The sequence below is a fragment of the Mirounga angustirostris genome, unplaced genomic scaffold, assembly GCF_029215605.1.
Source record: "Mirounga angustirostris isolate CCGP_5_RB_7025 unplaced genomic scaffold, mMirAng1.0.hap1 SCAF_5, whole genome shotgun sequence".
Classification (NCBI taxonomy): Eukaryota; Metazoa; Chordata; class Mammalia; order Carnivora; family Phocidae; genus Mirounga; species Mirounga angustirostris.
Window position 1 is genome coordinate 134270375 of NW_026991713.1, and position 20618 is coordinate 134290992.

Sequence of the window (20618 nt, forward strand, 5' to 3'; positions counted from 1 at the left end):
AGAAAGACTAAAGAATGGCACATCCCCTCCTTTTAAGGCTTTTCAAAATGAGTCACAAGATATAAAGCACGTCTCTGTTTTCAAATTTGTTTTGCAACTAAAACAGCAAACAAAAATTGTCTATTGGTTTTGGAAGAGTGTGTAAAGAGTGTCTGGAACATATGAACTATCTTTTAGGTATGCAACAATCTTGCCTAACTGAGCCTCCCAGGATGCCAGAATGCTAGACTTCAAATTTCTTATTGGTTAACTATTTTGGAAATATTTTATCTTTTCATTTTGTTGGAAACATTTTCATTTTAGAAGGCTGTTTAGAATTTAGAATATACTTTAGGTATATTATTTATTTAAAATAGCTACTTTATACTAGAAGTCTCCCTAATAAAATGGTCAAAGTAAACTTTCACTGAAAGCATATCTGCAAAACTGTATTACAGCTATTGACTTGCCATGTTTCAATTAAAAAAAATTACCCATGAATTAAAAGTTCTGCTTTAAAAATAAGATGTTTAATGTTCTCATGAGACTTTTTAAATTTAATTTTTAAAGTAGATGATACAACACATTTCAAAAATTTTAAAAAGGAGATTAATATTAAAAAATATAAAAAAACTTATACAACTTAATATCAAAAAAACAACTTGATTAAAAAATGGGCAGAAGACATGAACAGAAGACATCCAGACAGCCAACAGACATATGAAAAGATGCTCAACATCATTCATCATCAGGGAAATGCAAATCAAAACCACAATGAGATACCACCTCACACCTGTCAGAATGACTAAAATCAACAATACAAGAAAGTTCAAGTGTTGGGTGAGGATGCAGAGAAAGGGGAACCCTCTTACACTGTTGGTGGGAACGCAAACTGGTGCAGCCACTCTGGAGAACAGTATGGAGGCTCCTCAAAAGTTAAAACTAGAACTATCAGAATTCCAGCAATTCCACTTCCAGGTATTTATGTGAAGAAAATTAAAACACCAATTCACAGAGATTTATGCACACACACACACACACAAATTATTGCAAAATGTTGCAAGAAGTTGTGGGTTACCCATTGTGATTGGTCATAGATCTAAGATTTCAAAATTCATGACTCAAATTCATTCCAGTAAATTACTATTTCTGATTTCTAGCATGGTGAAGGAAGAGAAATTTTTTTATTTTATTTTATTTTTATTTTTATTTTTAGAGAGGGAGGGGGGAAGGAGCAGAAGGGAGTGAGAGAGAGAATCTTAAGTAAGCTCCACATCCAGCATGAAGCCTGACATGGGGCTCGATCTCACAACCCTGATATTATGACCTGGGCTGAAATCAAGAGTCCAATGCTTAACCGACTGAGCCACCCAGGGGCCCTGGGAAACACTTTTAATAGTTGTCTGAATAAAAAGTACTATATATTAGATGTTGCAAAGCCTGTGGATGGGCTTTGTTTGGCTTGCATGGTGTTTCGATTGATTTTTTTCTAAGACAACAACCACTATTTGTAAACTGGAAGATTTCACAGAAGGATCTATATTTTTAAGGTTTCTTCAAAAACATATACACCTATATATACCTATACATATATATACATATATATATCAGTGTATACTGGAGTTGTGTTAAGAAAAATAGGTCTGGGTCAATAAAGTTGGAAAGCCACCAGTAAAAACCACAATAAGCAAAGAGATCATTACAACATAGTGTGATAAATAGTATGCACAGAGAGGGCCCAACCCCACACAGGGAAAGGGGGTCAAGGATTGTTTTCTGAAGGAGGTTTCTTCTGCTGTATTTTAAAGGACAGGCAAATTGCAGTAGATGTGGAGACAGATATTCCCAGCAAAGGAAATAGTACAAAGGCTCAACATCCTTGTGACTTAAGTAACAAGTAGAGTAGTAATAAGATACACGATGTAAAAGGAAGAAGGGACCAGATCAGGAATCTTCCACTCATCACCATAGCCGGGAGTTTGGATTTTATACTGAAGTCAGTGGAGAGCCACTGAAGCATGGGGAAGTGACGAAATTTAATTTTGGTTTTTAAATTTTTTAATGTTTATTTATTTCCTTACTCACTTACTATGTAGATTACTGCAGGAGCCCTTTAACTGGCCTCCTTGCATCCACCTGCCCCAGTCTATTCTTAACACAGGAGCCAGGGTGATCTTTAAAAAAAATAAGTCCACACGCCTCACTCTTGTTTTTAAAACCATACAATGGCTCCCCATTTCACATGGGGTAAAAGCCAAAGTCCTTACAGATGCCCCATATAGCCTTGTTCCATAATACCTCCGATCTCTTCTCCCAATACCCTCCCCTTGCTCATTGTACTCCATCCAGCCAGTCTCTGGAATTCACCAAGCATACCACTTCTGCCTTAGGATGTCTGCATGGGCTGTCCACTCTATCTGAAATATTCTTCCTCCCCCCAATTATCCACCTGGCAAATGCCCTTGTCTCCTTCATGTCTTGGCTCAAATGTCATCTTCTCAATGAGAACATACTTAACAGTTGCACCTTCCCCATAAAACATTCTTGATCCACTTTACCCTATTCTTTTTCTTTCTATGTAGTATTTTACAATGTCCTATGTAATCTATCTTTACTAATGTACACACAAGTGTTCTGCATAGTAATAAGCAATCAATTGCTTTGTCTTAAAAATACTATTTTACATTCCATTTTTCTTCTATAATGTCTTTTCATACAAATAATAATGTTACTTTATATCCATCAAGATGGGCCACAGGACTGTGGTTTCAAATAGTGTTTTTGTATCGAATTTCTTTTCTTTCTTTTTTACTTTTTAGATTCCATATATAAAAAAGATCATAATTTGTCCTTCTCTGTATTATTTCCCTAAGCATAATGTCTTTGAGGTCCATCCATGTTGTCACAAATGGCAAGATTTCATTCCTCTTTTTTTTTTTTTTAAGATTTTATTTATTTATTTGAGAGAGACCATGAGAGGGAAGAGGGTCAGAGGGAGAAGCAGACCCCCCGCCGAGCAGGGAGCCCGATGCGGGACTCAATCCCGGGACTCCAGGATCATGACCTGAGCCGAAGGCAGTTGCTTAACCAACTGAGCCACCCAGGCGCTCTCATTCCTCTTTTTATGGCTGAATAATATTTGTGTGTGTGTGTGTGCGCGCATGTAAGACAATTTCCTTATCCATTCACCCATCGATGCACGCATAGGTTGTTGACATATCTTGGCTATTATAAATAATGCTGCAGAGAACATGGGGGAGCAGATATCTTTTCCAGTTAGTGTTTTTGTTTTCTTTGGATAAATACCCAGAAGGGGAAAGGCTGGATCTTATGGTACTTCTATTATTAATTTTTAAAAGAAACTTCATACTGTTCTCCATACTGGCTGCACCAATTTACATTCCCAGCAACTGTACACAAGGGTTCTCCACAACCTCCCACCAACACTTGTTATTTCTTGTCTTTTGATAATAGCTATTCTGAAAACAAAAATAGCTATTCTGACAGGTGTAAGGTGATATCTCATTGTGGTTTTGAGATTTTATATACATATACAGAAAACCCTTCAGCATCATAATGCTCACCCATATGCTCAAAAGCAGATATCCATAGGACTCCTGCAGGAGAGGTGCAGACAAGTTATTGCCAGAATAAGAGGTGGCAAACGGTGGCATTTAACAAGGGTGTGTCCAGGGGAATGTAATTCAGCTTTTCTTGAAGACTCAGAAGAGGTTTGAGAATTACTCAATGCTCTTGTTTTATCTGCATGTCATCCATTCCTTGTTGTGTTTTCTGTGTGCACAAGTGCTAAGAAAGGAGATACGTGGCCAATAAAATGCAGAACTGGAGAGAATATGGCTTCAAAGTCAATTAAAACGTAAACTACCAAAACAACTTTGAGTTCAAAAACAGAACAACTTTAATAGTTGTTAAACTCGCTCTACTGAGACATGCTTAAATATTTAAAACTCAAAATCCATTTCATAGCATAATTTTTTCAACTGCAGAAGTGATTACGTTATGGTTATGAGGCTCGAGATGAATAGAACTGGGTGAGTTATCAAGAAATGAATTGACTTCTTGGGGTTTTTTGCTCCCAAGAATCATCACAAGGAAGAAAGTAAGGGGTGATTTTCCCCAAGACCAGGCAAGCTTTAGTGTACTAGAATTTGGGACTCTCCCTCCCGGGGGATGCAATTTCCTTGGTGTTTGTTTATTTGATTGGAAGGCTAATCCAAATAGGTCTTTTCTGGAGGAAGACCTAGGCTAATTGAGATAACCACCCTAGATTGTCTGTGAGGATAACTGGATGCACAAACAGCATTTTGGAGGGGATGGGGTGGAGTATAGAGAAGGGAGTCAGGCAGGTTTGCTAAGACAAGAAGCCAGAGGGTGGGTCTGGACAATGACCATCAGGAGTGACCAAGAACACATAGGTCACATCCTCTCCCAATTTTTCCTGGGTCCTGGTGAGACCCAGGGGAAAGGAAAAGAACAATTTGCTATTTGGGTGGTGGGGAATTGGGAGACTGTTATCAGATTTTTGTTGATCTTGGCAGGTAGAAGCTTGGAGCCAGATATGATATGACTTACAAAAATAAGGAAATGTGCTTGTTTTATATTTTGAGTACTGAGAAGTAATTCTTTCCTTTTACATCTTTTGTTTTTGTTTTCTGTTCTTGAGCAAAACTCCTTCTATGGGTAGACTAGTTTTCTTTCATTCCCTTCACCTCATTTCCACGCACCTTGGTTTCCCCAGGGTAGCCACAGCAGCTGGATGCCCTTATGCTGGTCTTGCAGTTCCTAAGTCCGTGTCTCCCACAGTGCTGTACACCACCACCTGATGAGCACCAGAAATGCATCACCCCCTAGTCTGAGAATCTAGTGTGCCTACTTCCTAAATGGTTCCACGAGTCTTCTTCCTGTCCTTCAAGAATCTTCTTTTTTTTAAAGATTTTTCAAAATTTATTTACTTAGGGCGCCTGGGCGGCTCAGTTGGTTGAGCGACTGCCTTCAGCTCAGGTCATGGTCCCGGGGTCCTGGGATCAAGTCCCGCATCGGGCTCCCTGCTCTGCGGGGAGCCTGCTTCTCCCTCTCCCACTCCCCCTGCTTGTATTCCCTCTCTCGCTGTGTCTCTCTCTGTCAAATAAATAAATAAAATCTTTAAAAAAAATTTATTTACTTAGGGGCTCCTGGGTGGCTCAGGTCATGGTCCTGGGGTCCTGAGATGGAGCCCCACATTGGGCGCCCTGTTCAGTGGGAAGCCTGCTTCTCCCTCCCCCACTCCCCCTGCTTGTGTTCCCTCTCTCGCTGTGTCTCTCTCTCTGTCAAATAAATAAATAAAATCTTTTTAAAAAATTTATTTACTTAGAGAGCAAGCGAGAGAGAGAGAGAGAGAGCATGAGTGGGGGGGCGATGCAGAGGGAGAAGCAGACTCCCCGCCGAGCAGGGAGCCCGATGTGGGACTCGATCCCAGGACCCCGGGATCATGACCTGAGCTGAAGGCAGACCCTTAACCAACTGAACCAGCCAGGTGCCCAAGAATCGTTGAATTACCACATGACCCAACAGTTCCACTCCCAGGTACACAACCCCCGCAAAATGAAAATGTGTTTACACAAAAGCATGGATATGAATGTCCACATATAAGACAAAACTGCACAGAGCTAAACACACACACAAACAAATGAATGCATGGAAAAAAACACAAAATTTGAATAAGGTCTATGCATTGCATTAACGGCCATTTTCTGGTTGCACTACCATACTTAGTTACTCATAATAGCCCCAAAATGAAAATAACTCAAATATCCACGAACTGGTAAATGAATAAACAAAATATGTAATATCCATCTAATGGAGTATTATTCTGTCATAATAAGGAATGAGATACTGATACATGCTACAACATTGACAAAACCTGAAAACATTATGCTGAGAGGAACCAGACACAAAAGAACATATTTTATGATTACATTTATATGAATTATTTAGAATGGAGATAGAAGTAGATTATAGATTACCAGGGGCTAGGAGAACAGAAACTGGGAGTGACTGCTAACACACTGGGTTTCTTTTGGAGGTGACAGAAATATTCTGGAATGAATTAGATAGTGGAGATGGCTGGGCAATATCGTGCATATACTAAAAACCACTGAGTTATACACTAAAAAATGGTGAATTTCATGTTATATGAATTTAAAAGTTTAAAATTCTAAAGCCGAGGGCGCCTGGGTGGCTCAGTTGGTTAAGCGACTGCCTTCGGCTCAGGTCATGATCCTGGAGTCCCTGGATCGAGTCCCGCATCGGGCTCCCTGCTCAGCAGGGAGTCTGCTTCTCCCTCTGACCCTCCCCCTCTCATGCTCTCTGTCTCCCATTCTCTCTCTCAGATAAATAAATAAAAAATCTTTAAAAAATAAAAAAAAATTTTAAAAATAAGATTTTATTTATTTGGGCACCTGGGTGGCTCAGTTGGTTGGGCGACTGCCTTCGGCTCAGGTCATGATCCTGGAGTCCTGGGATCGAGTCCCGCATCGGGCTCCCTGCTCAGCAGGGAGTCTGCTTCTCCCTCTGACCCTCCTCCCTCTCATGCTCTCTCTCTCATTCTCTCTCTGTCAAATAAATAAATAAAATCTTAAAAAAAAAAAACATTTCAAATATCAAGAAAGGAAAATCACAGGGCGCCTGGGTGGCTCAGTCGGTTAAGCGACTGCCTTCGGCTCAGGTCATGATCCTGGAGTCCCAGGATCGAGTCCCGCGATCGAGTCCCGCATCGGGCTCCCTGCTCGGCAGGGAGTCTGCTTCTCCCTCTGACCCTCCTCCCTCTCGTGCTCTCTGTCTCTCATTCTCTCTCGCAAATAAATAAATAAAATCTTTGAAAAAATAAAAATAAAAATAGGGGCGCCTGGGTGGCTCAGTTGGTTAAGCGACTGCCTTCGGCTCAGGTCATGATCCTGGAGTCCCGGGATCGAGTCCCGCATCGGGCTCCCTGCTCGGCAGGGAGTCTGCTTCTCCCTCTGACCCTCCTCCCTCTCATGCTCTCTGTCTCTCATTCTCTCTGTCTCAAATAAATAAATAAAATCTTTAAAAAATTAAAAAATTAAAAAATTAAAAAAAATAAAATTCTAAAGCTGAAAGAAAGAGAGAGAGAGGGAAGAATCCATCAGCCTTGAGCCCCAGCCATCCCCTTCTTGGTGACATAATCTGACAGCTTGCCCTCCAGCTCCAAGGGTCCGCTGTCTATCCCCCAACAGAGGACAGTGCAAGGCTAAAGACCCCGCCCCCAGCCATTGGCCTTCCTGGCCCCACAGCACTGTCTCAACTCCCCCTCTGCTCTGAGTGATGGCTGCTGGCCAAGTTCGCCAGCCCTGTCTGGACATGCTGATTCGGAGCCCCCGAAGGACCTGCCACCTGCATCACCCCTGAAGTGTAGACACTGTACCCCAGGAATCCAGCCATTCCTTTCAATTTCCTTTGGCCTGAGAAAACGGGTCTTGGACTCCGTTTTCAGAAAGAAAGATACCTTCTTGAAGTGTGTCAACCTCCAAAATTACATTAAAATCCTAACCCCCAGTACCTTACTGGATATAATGTCTTTACAGAGGTCATTACATTAAAATGAGGTTATTTTAGGGCGGGTGAGTCCTAATCCAATACGACTGGTATCCTTATAAAAAGGAGAAATTCGGACACGGACACACACACAGAGAGCTGATGTGAAGATACACAGGGAGAAGACTGCCATGGAACTGGAGAGCTGCATCTGCGAGCCCAAGAACCACGAGACTTGCCAGCAAACACAAGAGTTGGAAGAGGCAAGGAAGGATCTGCCCCCAGAGCCTTCCAAGAGAGCATAGCGTGGCCAACACTCCTGACCTCGAGATCTGGGAGAAACAATTCGTGTTGTGTGAAGCCACCTGGTTTGGGTACTTTGTTATAGCAGCTCTAGGAAACTTATGTGTGTATAAAAGCACAGGGTTGTTGGAGTGTGGACGGCAGAGATTCCTACATTTAAAAAAAAAAACCGGGGCGCCTGGGTGGCTCAGTCGTTAAGCGTCTGGCTTCGGCTCAGGTCATGATCCCAGGGTCCTGTGATCGAGCCCCGCATTGGGCTCCCTGCTCTACGGGAAGCCTGCTTCTCCCTCTCCCCCACTCCCCCTGCTTGTGTTCCCTCTCTCTCTGTGTCTCTCCCTGTCAAACAAACAAACAAACAAACAAACAAACAACAAAAAAAAAACCATCAGTGCTACTCATAAATGGAACAGACCACAGATAGTTTGGACAAATGGACAACCTGAAGGGATCTCGAGGGGATTACGCTGGGAGGAAAAAAGACCAACTCTAAAGGTTACAAACTGCCGATTCCATTTATAAGCATTCTTCAAGGGACGAAATCCTAGGGATGGAGCATAGATCGGTGGTTGCCAGGGCTTCGAGAGAGGAAGGTGACTGTGGCTGTAACAGAGAAGGAGGAAGGATCCCTGCCACAGGTCCTGTGCCCTGTCCTGACAATGTGGTCACAGACGGATCTGTGTGTGACAAACCTGCGCTAACTACGCACGTGAATGCATGCATGGAAAACCGACAAAATCTGCTGGAGGCCTGTGGATCTTCATGAAGGTCAGTTTCCTAGTTGTGATACTGTATTAGAGTGATTCCAGATGTTACCACTGGGAACAGACTGCAGCCCAGAGATGTCTGATCTTGCCTAACTTCAGTCCTATAATCGGGAATTTCTGACTGTGCACCCGGAGCTCTCTCATTACAGACGGGTCTTTAATAACGTCAGGCTTCACTTGAGATCCCGAGAAAGGAAGGAAAAAACAAAAAACCCCACCCGCAAAAGAGCAAGACGGCAGAGTAGGAGAACTCGTCCGAAGAGAGGTACTAAGGCGCGGAGAGGAGTAACTGTCAGGCCCTTCGTCCTTCTCCTCCCTCCCGCGCCCCCTTCAACTGTCTGACATTTTCTTGGGGAAGAAATTCGCGACTGGATTAAGGCAAAGTGCCACCCGGACCGGAGGGACCAGCGGCGCACAGGGCCACTCGCCCGCCAGCCCGGCAGAGCAGGGACACTTGGGACGTCGACGCCGGAGTGACAGGCGGAGACAAGCGCAGGGAAGTGACCCGGCGCCGCAGGAAGCAGGTGTGAACGCCCACCGGCCGTGCTCACTGTAAGAGTGCCGACTCCCTCTGCGACAGGACACAGGACCAAATGGACTCACTTCTGGGGTCCCCAGGGCCGAGGAGAGAAGAGGAGGGGGGGACCCCAGGCTTCTGCAGGTGACGGTCAGGGTCCTCGCTCCGCGCAGCCAGCAGCGCTCCGGGGACGCGGGCGGCTGCGCGGGGGGCACGGCGGCGGCCAGGGCTTTTTCGAGAGGAGGGGGTGGGGATGCTGAGTCACAGATCTGTCACTGCTTCTCACCTCTCCCCAGCCCTCCGGGGGCTAAAGCAAAAGCGAAAGCGAATGCGACTCGCGGGGCAGCCGGTCCCGGGAGCTGCGCCCAGCACCTCCTCCGGGACGGTCGGGCATCTGCCCGCGCGGCCGGCGGGGCGTCCGGGCCGCTGCGAGCCCAGGGCCCGGCTCGGGCCATGGCCGGGCGGCGGAGGTCTGGCTGCAGGGTCAGCGCCCTCGCCGCGCTGCTGTCGCTGCTGCAGCTGCTGCTGACGCTCGGGCCGGCGACGCCAGGTAGGGAGAGGCGTGCTCCCCTGGCGCGGCAGGGGGGCGTCGGGCGCGGCGCGGCGGTGGGGCGCGGCGGGACGGTGGGGCGGGGCGCGGCGCGGCGGGACGGTGGGGCGCGGCGGGACGGTGGGGCGCGGCGGGACGGTGGGGCGGGGCGCGGCGCGGCGGGACGGTGGGGCGCGGCGGGACGGTGGGGCGCGGCGGGACGGTGGGGCGCGGCGGGACGGTGGGGCGCGGCGCGGCGGTGGGGCGCGGCGCGGCGGTGGGGCGCGGCGGGACCGTGGGGCGCGGCGCGGCGGGAGGCGGCGGGGCGCCCCAGGCGGGTGGCAGCGAGCGCCCCACCTACCGCGGCCGCGACTCGGAGCCCAGGAAAGGGCGCTGCGCCGGTGGGGAAGAGGGGACGGGGCGCTGCGCCCGCGCGCGGGGACACGTGGAGGCAGCGGTGGGGAGCGCAGCGCCGGGAGCCGACCCACCGCAGCTTGCGGGGTCACCCAGGGAAGGGAGACGTGTGGCCAGGCTTTGAGTTTCACGTCTTCCCGATGTAAGAGGCGAAGGGAAGGCGCGGGGTTTGCAGTGGGGGCTCGGGGTGGGAGTCTCCCAGCAATTGAGAGAAATGCGTGGAGGCGGTTCTCCGAGCCCCACGAGGAAAGCTGTGCAGACGCTGCACCGCGCGCAGTGCCCACAGGGGTCCGAGGAAAGCGACCTGCTCTCTACCCTCAAACGAAAGCGAATAATACGAATGGGTGGCGGCGGGATGGGGTAGAGACTGGCTCGCTGAGGAGAAAAAACGTGTTGGGCAGGTTGCACTCCCGAGGGACCTGGAAACCTCTCCAACTTCTTAAGCAGCAGGAAACCGTGGAAGGGCGTGGAAGGGCGCGGGAGTGGTGGGGCTGCTTGGAGTACGCGCAGTCAGGCAAAGGGGGAAGAAATAAAGCCAGTGGTGGCTCGGTGTATTCCAGATGAACGTAGGTCGCATAGATGTAATCTCCGCAGAAAGAACCGAATGAGTGACTCATAGGTTTTCATTCCGGGGAGCTAGAGAGGAGGGAGGAGAAAGGATAGATGGTCTGGCTTTATCCTTGTTGGCGCTTCTTATAGTCAGGGAGCAATCTGAGGGTCCGATGAAAGCCAGGAACCCTCTCCCCAGAAAAATGCATGAATGCACATGCATCTAATTTGGGGGCCAGGGACCCATTAAAGCCCATTCATAGATTCTCCAAGAGTTAGTTAATCCCATGATCTGTATGTGTGTGCGTGTTTTAAGGCAAGACTCCCAATAATTTGCCTCCAGTCGGGCCAATCTATCTACCTAGAGTACTTGATCAGAGGTATCCACCCACAGTTGCCGCTTGCTGGCTTGGTGTGAACCCTGTAGCTCTGCAGGGTTTCATGAAGTTTTATTTTCTTGAGACTATGGATTCCCCCCGACCCCATCTGAGAATCTGACTTATGTTGGTGACCTGGTCGGTTCCTCTCATGTCCCTAGCCAGTGTGCCCAGTAGCTAGCCGACTGGGGCAACTCGACCAGAACAGTGTGAAAGTGAGATGCAGCTTTAGTTAGAGCCCAGCAAGTGCAGAGAACTCTGCAGGCAAGACCTCCAAAGCTCACCACCCACAGCCTCGTTTTTGACCTCACAAAGGTACTGCTGCCATTCTGCAGCTCCTGGTGTTTCTCGGTGTTTCTTGAACAGGTTTAGTGAGATACAATAGATAATAAACTTCATACATTTAATTACATGATTTGATATGTTTAGAGGTAAATGTATACACTCATGAAAACATCATGATCGTGAAGGTAAATATAATCATCACTACCAAAAATTTCCTCTTGTCCTGCGTAACCCTTACCTCCCACCCAGCCCTATCCCCCAGGCCACCACCATGGGATTTTGGTCACTTTTGACTTGCTGTCATATCTAGAATGTTATATAAATGAAGTCATACAAAATGTACTCTTTCTTGTCTGGCTACTTTCAGTCATAGCAATTGCTCTGAGAATTCTCCCTCCATCTTGTAATCTGTATCAATAGTTCATTCCTTTTTATTGCTGAGAAGTATTTCATTGCATGGGTATCACACCATTTTGTTCATCCAACTCGGTTGTTACTGGACGTCTGGGTTGTTTCTGGTTTGGGGCTGTTACACTTAAAGCTGTTATGAACATTCACATGTCGGTTTTGTGTGGACACAGGCTTCCATTTCTTTTGGGTAGAGACAGTGGGAGCAGAATGGCTGACTCATATGACATGTGTGTGTTTAATTTTTATATTCCCACCAGTGGTGTGTGAGTTCCAATTCCTTCACATCCTCGTCAGCACTTGGTAGGGCCAGTCTTTCTTTTTTTTCCTTGAAAATTTTTTTCCAGCTTTATTGAGATATAATTGACATATAACATTGTGTAAGCTTAAGGTGTACAACATGATGATTTAGTATATGTACATATTGTGAAATGATTGCCACAATAAGGTTAACACATTCATCACCTCATATATTTACCAAATTCTGTGTGTGTGTGTGTGTGTGTGGTTGGTCAATCTCTTTATTTGTACCCATTCTAATAGGTGTGTAGTGGACTCTCGTATTTTCTTCTCAGAGTTTTTAATTTGCATTTTCCTAATAACCAGTGATGTTGAGCATCTTTTCATGTGCTTATTTGCCATCAAATACATCTTCTTTGTTAAAGCATCTGGTTACACCTTTTGCCCTTTTAAAAACTCAGCTGTTGAATTATTATTGAGTTTCAAGAGTTCTTTATATATTTGGGATACAAAACCTTTATCAGATATGATTTGCAAATATTTTCTCAGAGCCTGTGGCTTGTCTTTTCATTCTCTTAACAGTGTCTGATGAGGAACAGAAAATTTTAACTTTGATTAAGTTCAGTTTATTTCTTTTATGTATTATGCTTTCAGTGTCATCTCTAAGAAATCTTTGCCTAACTCAAGGTCACAAATGTTTTCTTCTAGATGTTTTATAGCTTTAAGAATTTACATTTCTGTCTGTGAATCATTTTGAATTAATTTTTTATATAATATAAAGTGTGGATCGAAAGTTCCATATTGGCTTGGTTTCAGGGTTTTTTTGCATATGGATATCCAATTGTCCCAGCACTATTTGTTGAAAACATGATTTCAGTGGAATTGCTCTTACACCTATTTTGAACATCAGATGTTCAGATAAGTGTTGGTCACCATGGACAAAACATCAGTCTGTGAAAACCAGTTATATTTCTATCCATTATCAATGAGCAATTGGTTGAAACTTAAAAATATATGCAACTTACTCAATAGCATCAAAAAGTATGAACCACTTATGGATAAATCTGACAAAAGATGAGAAAGACCTGTACACTAAAAACCACAAACCACTGCTGAGAGAAATTAAAGCAGACCTAAACAAATGGAGACATATACAATGCTCGTGGGCTGGACAAATCACTATTGCTAAGGTAACCATATTCCAGCCCCAACTCCAAATTCCACAAGCTTTCTTGCAAAAATTAACAAACTGATTCCAAAATTCGCAAGGAAATGCGTAAGACCCAGTATAGCCAAAACAACTTTGAAAAACAACTTTCTCTAAGTTGGAGAAATAACATTCTGATTTTAAGACTTATTATAGGGTTACAGTAATCAAGACAATGTAGTATTAGGGTAAAGATGAACAGAGGGCTAACAGAAGAGACTGCACCTAATGTTTTTAAATGAGCTTGGAAGGGAAGTGGATACAAATTATTAAATTTGCTACTTGGTGCTATGATCCTGATCAGAAATTCTAGAGAGAAGCCCATTCCTTATCACCAGTGGAACAAATAATATAGTCTCAGATATGTTCCTGCTAGTTTGCCATGCTAACAGCTGCAGCAAATTGCTGTTATCTGTTCTTAGTCAAAAGGCATTTTAGGAGGGGAAACCCATCATCTTGGGCAAGAAGTAATTTACTTCTTAAAGATCCTCACAACCTGAAAGGCTGCAGACGATTTCCCAAAAGCAGCTAAAGATGAGGATTTGTTTGAAGATAAATACATCTCACCAACTTGGGTTCTGTTGTACAGGTATGTCTGTTGTACAGTATGCTTTGGGGTTTTACAACTTTTGTGTCTTTAAACATTTTTAAAACCATTTTTCAGAATTCTGGGGAGTTTTGCCCAAACCTTTCATTTTCTATTTCAGATCAATTTTATCTAGTTATTATTGTTCTGTGCTGCTACTCATAGCAAAAAAAGTCATAAAAACTTAAATGCACAAAATATGGGATTTATTGAACTCAACCTAGATGTTCAACAGTGGAGGACTGCATAAATTAAATGCAGTTCTTTCAAATAATATGCATCATATTATTCAGTTTTTACTAGAAGATCTAGAAGTAGCTATCACTGAGTAGGGAGACACCATAGGTTGTATGCATGTGTGTGTGTGTGTGTGTGTGTGTAGTTGTCTGCCTTTTCTTATTTTTCTGTCATAATTTAAATTGGCTTTGTAAAAAGAAAATAAAACTACAAAAGAAGTAGCTCAAAAAAAGTTATAGAATTTGGGGATTTTTTCAGAACCATTTTTAACTAATTACAGCAGATCTTGTTTGGCAATGTTTTCATGACTATAAATTTTGCAAATTGGAACCAATTTAGGGTTCTAGAACTATAAAGTACCATATATAGCATTTGTGCATAAATTTTACAATTTGTTTACAATTTGGTGACTCTTATTGCTAGAGCTGTGTGTAGGCTGGATATTTAGGTTGTTTCAAAATGTTTGATGTTCTAAAAGGCACAGAGTAGGAACAACTGGATGAAAATAAGCTATAGAGAGCAAAAAGGGCAAGGGAAAACTCCTCAAAGTCAAAAAAAAGATGGCAGAAATGCTTCTGGGGATATTCTTTTTCAATCGAATCATCACTTCAACTAACTTGTTTTGGGCTAAAGCACTTTTGCCAAATTGATTTTACTAAATAGTGTGTAACTACGTAAATAAATGTATAAAATCCCCTAGTATATATATTTAGAGTCATATCCCTGCTACTCATTATGCATGGTTGATGTTATTTGAATGTTTTCTACTGGGAAAGACTTGATTTTCTTCTGAGCAGTAGGGAGCCACTGAAGGTCTCTGGGCAGGAGGGACATTACCTGGACCGGCATGGTGGAAAGATTACTTTTGTAAAGAATGTGAAGAGTAAACTGTAGGCAAGAGGGTCTGGAGGCAGGCAGTCAAGCTGGAGACTTTTGCAACAGTTCCTGTAAATGGTGATGAAATCTTGGACTGAGACAGTCTTAATAAGGAAGAGAGGAGGGGGCAGATGTCCTCTTGAGTTTTACAAGCATAGAGTGTATTTTATTCTTTCCCTTTTGTTTGCTCTTCAGCCTATAGCCACTCAACTGTTCCAAGCCCTCATAAAACAATATTTAAAGACCCCAACCAAGATGAATTCATCTACCACACAAAATGGGGGCAGGGAATTTCAGTTAGGGAGCCCGAGAGAGAAAGAACAGAATTGATGAGTTAAAGATAATGACCTGGGTAGAGTGCGTACTTACGATGAGTGCCAAAGGAACTGAACGTGTTGGCTTGGTTGGCATTTCAGCTAGAAAAATAATGAAGGAAAATGGATTGCTGTGATCACAGAGGCCTTTATGTTTTCGATGCATCAGTGTCACGGTGAGCTTCTTGAAGGGGAAATTACATCTGATACTTCCTACCACACTTAGCATGCTGTAGACATATACATGGTAGAATAAGAGAAAAAAAGTATTGGAATGGATTCTGACTCTCCTCAAAGAATGGGAGGGGCATGCTAACACGATACCTTTTGAACTGGGTATGAGACTAGGCCAAGGATATTTACTGTATTAGATTGTGTAAGCCGATCTGATAAAGAAGTCTGACTCACAAGTTCTGCAAAGTAGAGAAAGGTGTGGCCTACACACTATTTTGGTGACTTCATTTATGATCACTAGGACTTGTATATGGGTTTGTTTGTTTTGGTTACTTAAGAGTCTCTAAAATCCCAGAACCGTAAGTTTACAACTATTTACATTATTTCATCCACTCCTCTCTGTATATTCATAAGCCGCTAACCCCAGAAGGTACCTATCACATACCAGGCTTAGCGCTGTGGGAGCACCAGAGAACTCTGAGATACAGTCACCACCTCCAAAGAACTCACAATATTGTAAATAATACAACACTTACTTACGTGGAATATCTAAGGAATAATGTTATGAGAAAATATATAGAGAAATTATAATTGAAGTGTCTAAAGATGTGATGGGGGTCTCTAGAAAGAAAGGTTATTGATACAATCAAATGTATTATCTCCAGTGTCCTTATGAGAGAGTCCAGCTTTGTAGGGTAAATAATGGGCCATCATGTAGCTGACGGGGCTGGCTTTAGTATATTGATATCCTTGTGCATTCATATATCAATTATTATCTTTCTTCGAGGCCTGTTCACAATCTACTAGACCACTAGTAGATTTCCTTTTTCAGCAGAATGACAGAGTAGATATTCTGAAAAATCCTCTTGCTACAAAACACCCAGAAATGATGAATAATATAGAGCAAATATCTATTAAAATCCAGACCCAAGAAAATATGTATCAACTATTTAAAGCAAAAAAATAATCTATTTTGGTGTTTATAATATATGTAGAAGCAAAATGTATGACAACAATAACACAAAGGCTGTGAGAAGAGAAACGGAAGGATAGTGCTTAAGGTTCTTCTTATACTGTATATGTGAAGTGGTATAATGTCACTTGAAGGTGAACTGTGATGAGGTAAAGACATTTACCAGGAGCCCTAAAGCAACCACCAAAATCATATAATCAAAAGAATTACAGTTAGTAAGCCAACAAAGTATATAAAATGAAATCATGAAATATACTCAAATAATCTCATGACATGATCATCTCCATAGATAATCCTACGGAATCCACAAAAATGCTCTTAGAATAAGTGAGTTTGGCAAAATTGCAGAATACACACTTAACTTACAAATATCAATATATAAAATACTAGCAACAAGCAGTTAGAAATTGAAAAATTTGAAAAAACACCATTTGTGTTGACATAAAAAAAGGAAATATTTAGGAATACATCTGACAAAAAAAGTACAAAACCAGTAACCAAAAACTATAACATTTCTCAGATAAATTACTGAAGATTTTAATAAATTGAGAGAGATACTGTTTATAGATATTGAGAAGATTCAATATTATTAAGATGTCACTCCTTCCCCAACTTGACCTGTAGATTTAATGCAATTTCAATCAAACTTTCAACAGGATTTTTTTTTTTTTTTTTTTTTGGGCAGAAACTGATATACTGATTCTAAAATTCAGTAAGGGACCAAACTCAACTTTGGAATTGATTAACAAAGATTTATTAGAAAGCTACAACAACCAAGACAGTGCAGTATTGTGTCAAGATTAACAAATAGACAAATATATCAATGGAACAGAATAGCAAGTTCAGAAATCAACCCACTCATACTTGGTCCTGGCTCAGTATCCTATATCAACACCACTGGAGGTCCACTACTATGGGATAAGGGGAAAGAAGCTTTTTCCTACACAAAACCTGTAAAGATACAGGGGAGAAGTTGACTGCAAGGAAGTAAGGAGCAATATAACTGAAAGCTCCAACCCCAGGAGCCAGACACACAGGGCCTGCCTAAGACTGGCAAGACTAGGACAACAGAAAACTTCTCCTGACTCCAGGCAAGCAAGCACCAAGTAACAAGCACAGTTGTCAGCCGCGGAGGGTGTGGTGAGCAAGAGTGTGGACATAACCTCTTGGGGTTTAGATACATAGAGAAGGACTGAAAGATGAGGGTGGATTAGGAACACAGAGAAACCCTCTGGCCCTCCAGCACCCACCCTAAGCACAAGATAACACCAGAGGAATTTGAAGCCAGTGGTGTTCTGAAGGCGAACTTAGCACAACAAAATCCAAACCCAATTCAACAACTGACTAGACTGACTCATTCCCCCACTCTGTCAGTCTAGCCAAAGAAGTTTTCCCATTTTCAGGCATAAATAGTATTTTACCTCAGTTCTACACACATAGTCCAGCATTCAATCAAAAATTACGTGACACACAAAAACACAACAACAACACAAACCCATTATCAAGGGGCAAAGCAATAAACAAGATTCAGAGATGACCCAAAAATCAGAACTATGAGACTGGAAGTTAAAATAAATATCACTAACCTGGTAAAGGCTCTGGTGGAAAGGATGGACGGTATTTCTGAACAAATGGGGAATTTCAGCTGAGAGGTGGAAACCATAAGAAAGTCAAATGGAAATGTTAGAAATTAAAAAGAAACCAAACAAACAATAATAGAGATGAAGAAAGGAAAGAATCAATAAACTTGAATATAGGTCAGTAGAAATTACTCTAATAGAAACACAAAGAGAAAAAGTGAGAGAGAAAAAAATGTGAGACAAAGTATCCAAGAGCTGTAAGATAACAGAAAATGGTCTAATATATGTGTAACCAGAATTCCAGAAACAAAAGAGAATGGAGCAGAAGAAATATTTGAAGAGATAATAGTTGAGAATGTCCCCAAATTTATAAAAGATATTAAGTCACAGATCCAGGAAGCTCAAAGAACATCAAGCAAGATAAATGCCCACCTCTCTCCCATCCAAAACACCCTCACATCTAAACACATTGTATTCAAACCACTGAAAAGCAAAGATGAAGAAAAACTGTGATAAAGTGGATAAAGATACATTACACACAGAAGAATGAAGATAAGAATTAGAGCAGACTTCTTATCAGAAAGTATTCAAGCCATAAGAAAATGGATCAACATCTTTAAAATGCTAAAGCAAAACAAAACAAAACAAACCTGTCAAGCCAGAATTCTATAACCAGGATAACCAGCTATCTTTCGAAAACTGAAAGCAAAATAAAGACTCTCTGACAAACAAAAAGCGAAAGGATTCAACACCAGCAGACTTACGCTTTAAGAAACATTTAAAAAAAATTCTTTAGGCAAAAGGAATATAATCCTAAACAGAAACTTGGATCTCTAAAAAGAAAAACTCTTTGGAAATAGTTAAAATGGAAGTAAATAAAATATATTTGTTCTTTTAAATCACTCTAAAAAATATTTGACTAACGCAAAAATAGCAAAGTATTGCATTTATAGAATATGTAAAAGTAAAATGTATGACAGCAAAAAAATGGGAGGGACAAATTCTAAGTATGCATTGGTAGAGTTCTTAACTATATGTGAGGTGCTGTAATATTACTTGAAGGTAGCCTTTCCTAAAATAAAGATGTATACTGTGTACCTTAGTGAAACCACTAAAAATAATTTAAAGTGATACATAAAATAAGCCAATGGTGAAGATAAAATGGGATAATAAATAATAGTCAATCCAAAAACAGGAAAGAGGAAAAATGAACAATGATCAGATGGAACAAATAGAAAATAGCAAAATGGTAGGCTTAAATCCAGCCACATCGATAATTACATTAAATACAAGTGATCTAACCACACCAATTAAAAAACAGAGATTCTTCAATTAAATTTAAAAAAAAAAAAGCTCCACTATATGCTGACTACAAAATAACAACTTTGAATATACAGGCAAAGGTAGGTCCAAAGAAAAAGGATGGGAAAAGATACACCGTGCAAACAATAATCAGAAGAAATCTGGAGTATTTGTATTAATAGCAAACAAAGTAGACATCAGAAGAAGGAGTATTACCAGGGATAAAGAGGGACATTACATAATAAAGGGGTTAATTTGGGCGCCTGGGTGGCTCAGTTGGTTAAGCAACTGCCTTCGGTTCAGGTCGTGATCCTGGAGTCCCGGGATCGAGTCCCGCATCGGGCTCCCTGCTCGGCAGGGAGTCTGCTTCTCCCTCTGACCCTCCTCCCTCTCATGCTCTCTGTCTCTCATTCTCTCTGTCTCAAATAAATAAATAAAATTATAAAAATAAATAAATAAATAAATAAATAAATAAAGGGGTTAATTCACCAAGAAGACATTAATCCTAATTGTGTTTGCATCTATACAATGTAGCTTCAAAATTCATAAAGCAAATCTGATAGAATTGAAGGAAGTAAAATACAAATCCAGGATTATAGTTAGAGACTTTAACACTATTCCTTCAGTAATAAAAAAAAAAAAAAACTAATAGAAAAAAACCCCAGTAAATACATAGAAGATCAAAACTTTAAGTGGCATTTACAAAAGACCCTTATGACACATTCTTTTCAAATACATATGGAACATTCACCAAGAGAGACCATATACTGTGGGCCATAAAGCAAACCTCAACAAATTCCAAATCATTGAAATTACATAGAATATGTAATGGAATTAAATTAGAATGACTTAACAGAAAAATATCTGGAAAATCCTCAGGTATGTCAAAATTCAACAAAACACTTATAAATAACCTGTGGGAAAATAGAAAATATTTTTAGTTGAAAATGATAATAAAATACATTTAAATAAGTTATAATTTGTGGAACTCAGTTAAAAGATATTTTAGAAAGAAATTAATCATATTAAGTGCTTGTATTAGAAAAGAAGAAAAGTCTCAAGTCAGTGATCTAAGCTTCTACCTGAAGAAACCAGACAACAATGAACAAATTAACCCTAAGCAGAAGGAAGGAAATGATAATGATAAAAGCAGAAATCAATGAAATTGAATGCAGAAAAACAATAGATAATATCAATTAAACTAAAGGCTGATTATTTTAATAGATCAATAACAGTGTAAATCTCTAGCCAGACTGATCAAGAAGAAAAATGAATAAACATGAACTACATTGGGAATGAAACATTGGGAAGGAAAAGGAACATCACTGCAGATTCTACAAATATCCGATGGGTCATAAAGTTTTATTATGAATAGCTTTATGGCTGTAAATATGACAACTTGGGTAAAATGGACAAAGTCATTGAAATGCAAATATGAAAGCCCATTCAGGAA

The 20618-nt window shown here is 41.6% G+C and overlaps 1 protein-coding gene across 2 annotated transcripts in view; it reads left to right on the plus strand.

Moving 5' to 3' along the window:
• The first annotated feature begins 9321 nt into the window (after positions 1 to 9321).
• Positions 9322 to 20618, plus strand: part of IL15RA (interleukin 15 receptor subunit alpha) — a 48981-nt gene continuing 37684 nt past the window's right edge. Inside the window, exon 1 of one of the 2 annotated variants that reach the window (XM_064592102.1) lies at positions 9322 to 9664. In XM_064592102.1, the coding sequence (XP_064448172.1) occupies positions 9568 to 9664 (97 nt within the window). In that variant the 5' untranslated portion in view covers positions 9322 to 9567. The remainder of the gene's footprint in view (positions 9665 to 20618) is intronic. The other variant, XM_064592101.1, reaches the window with a different exon arrangement.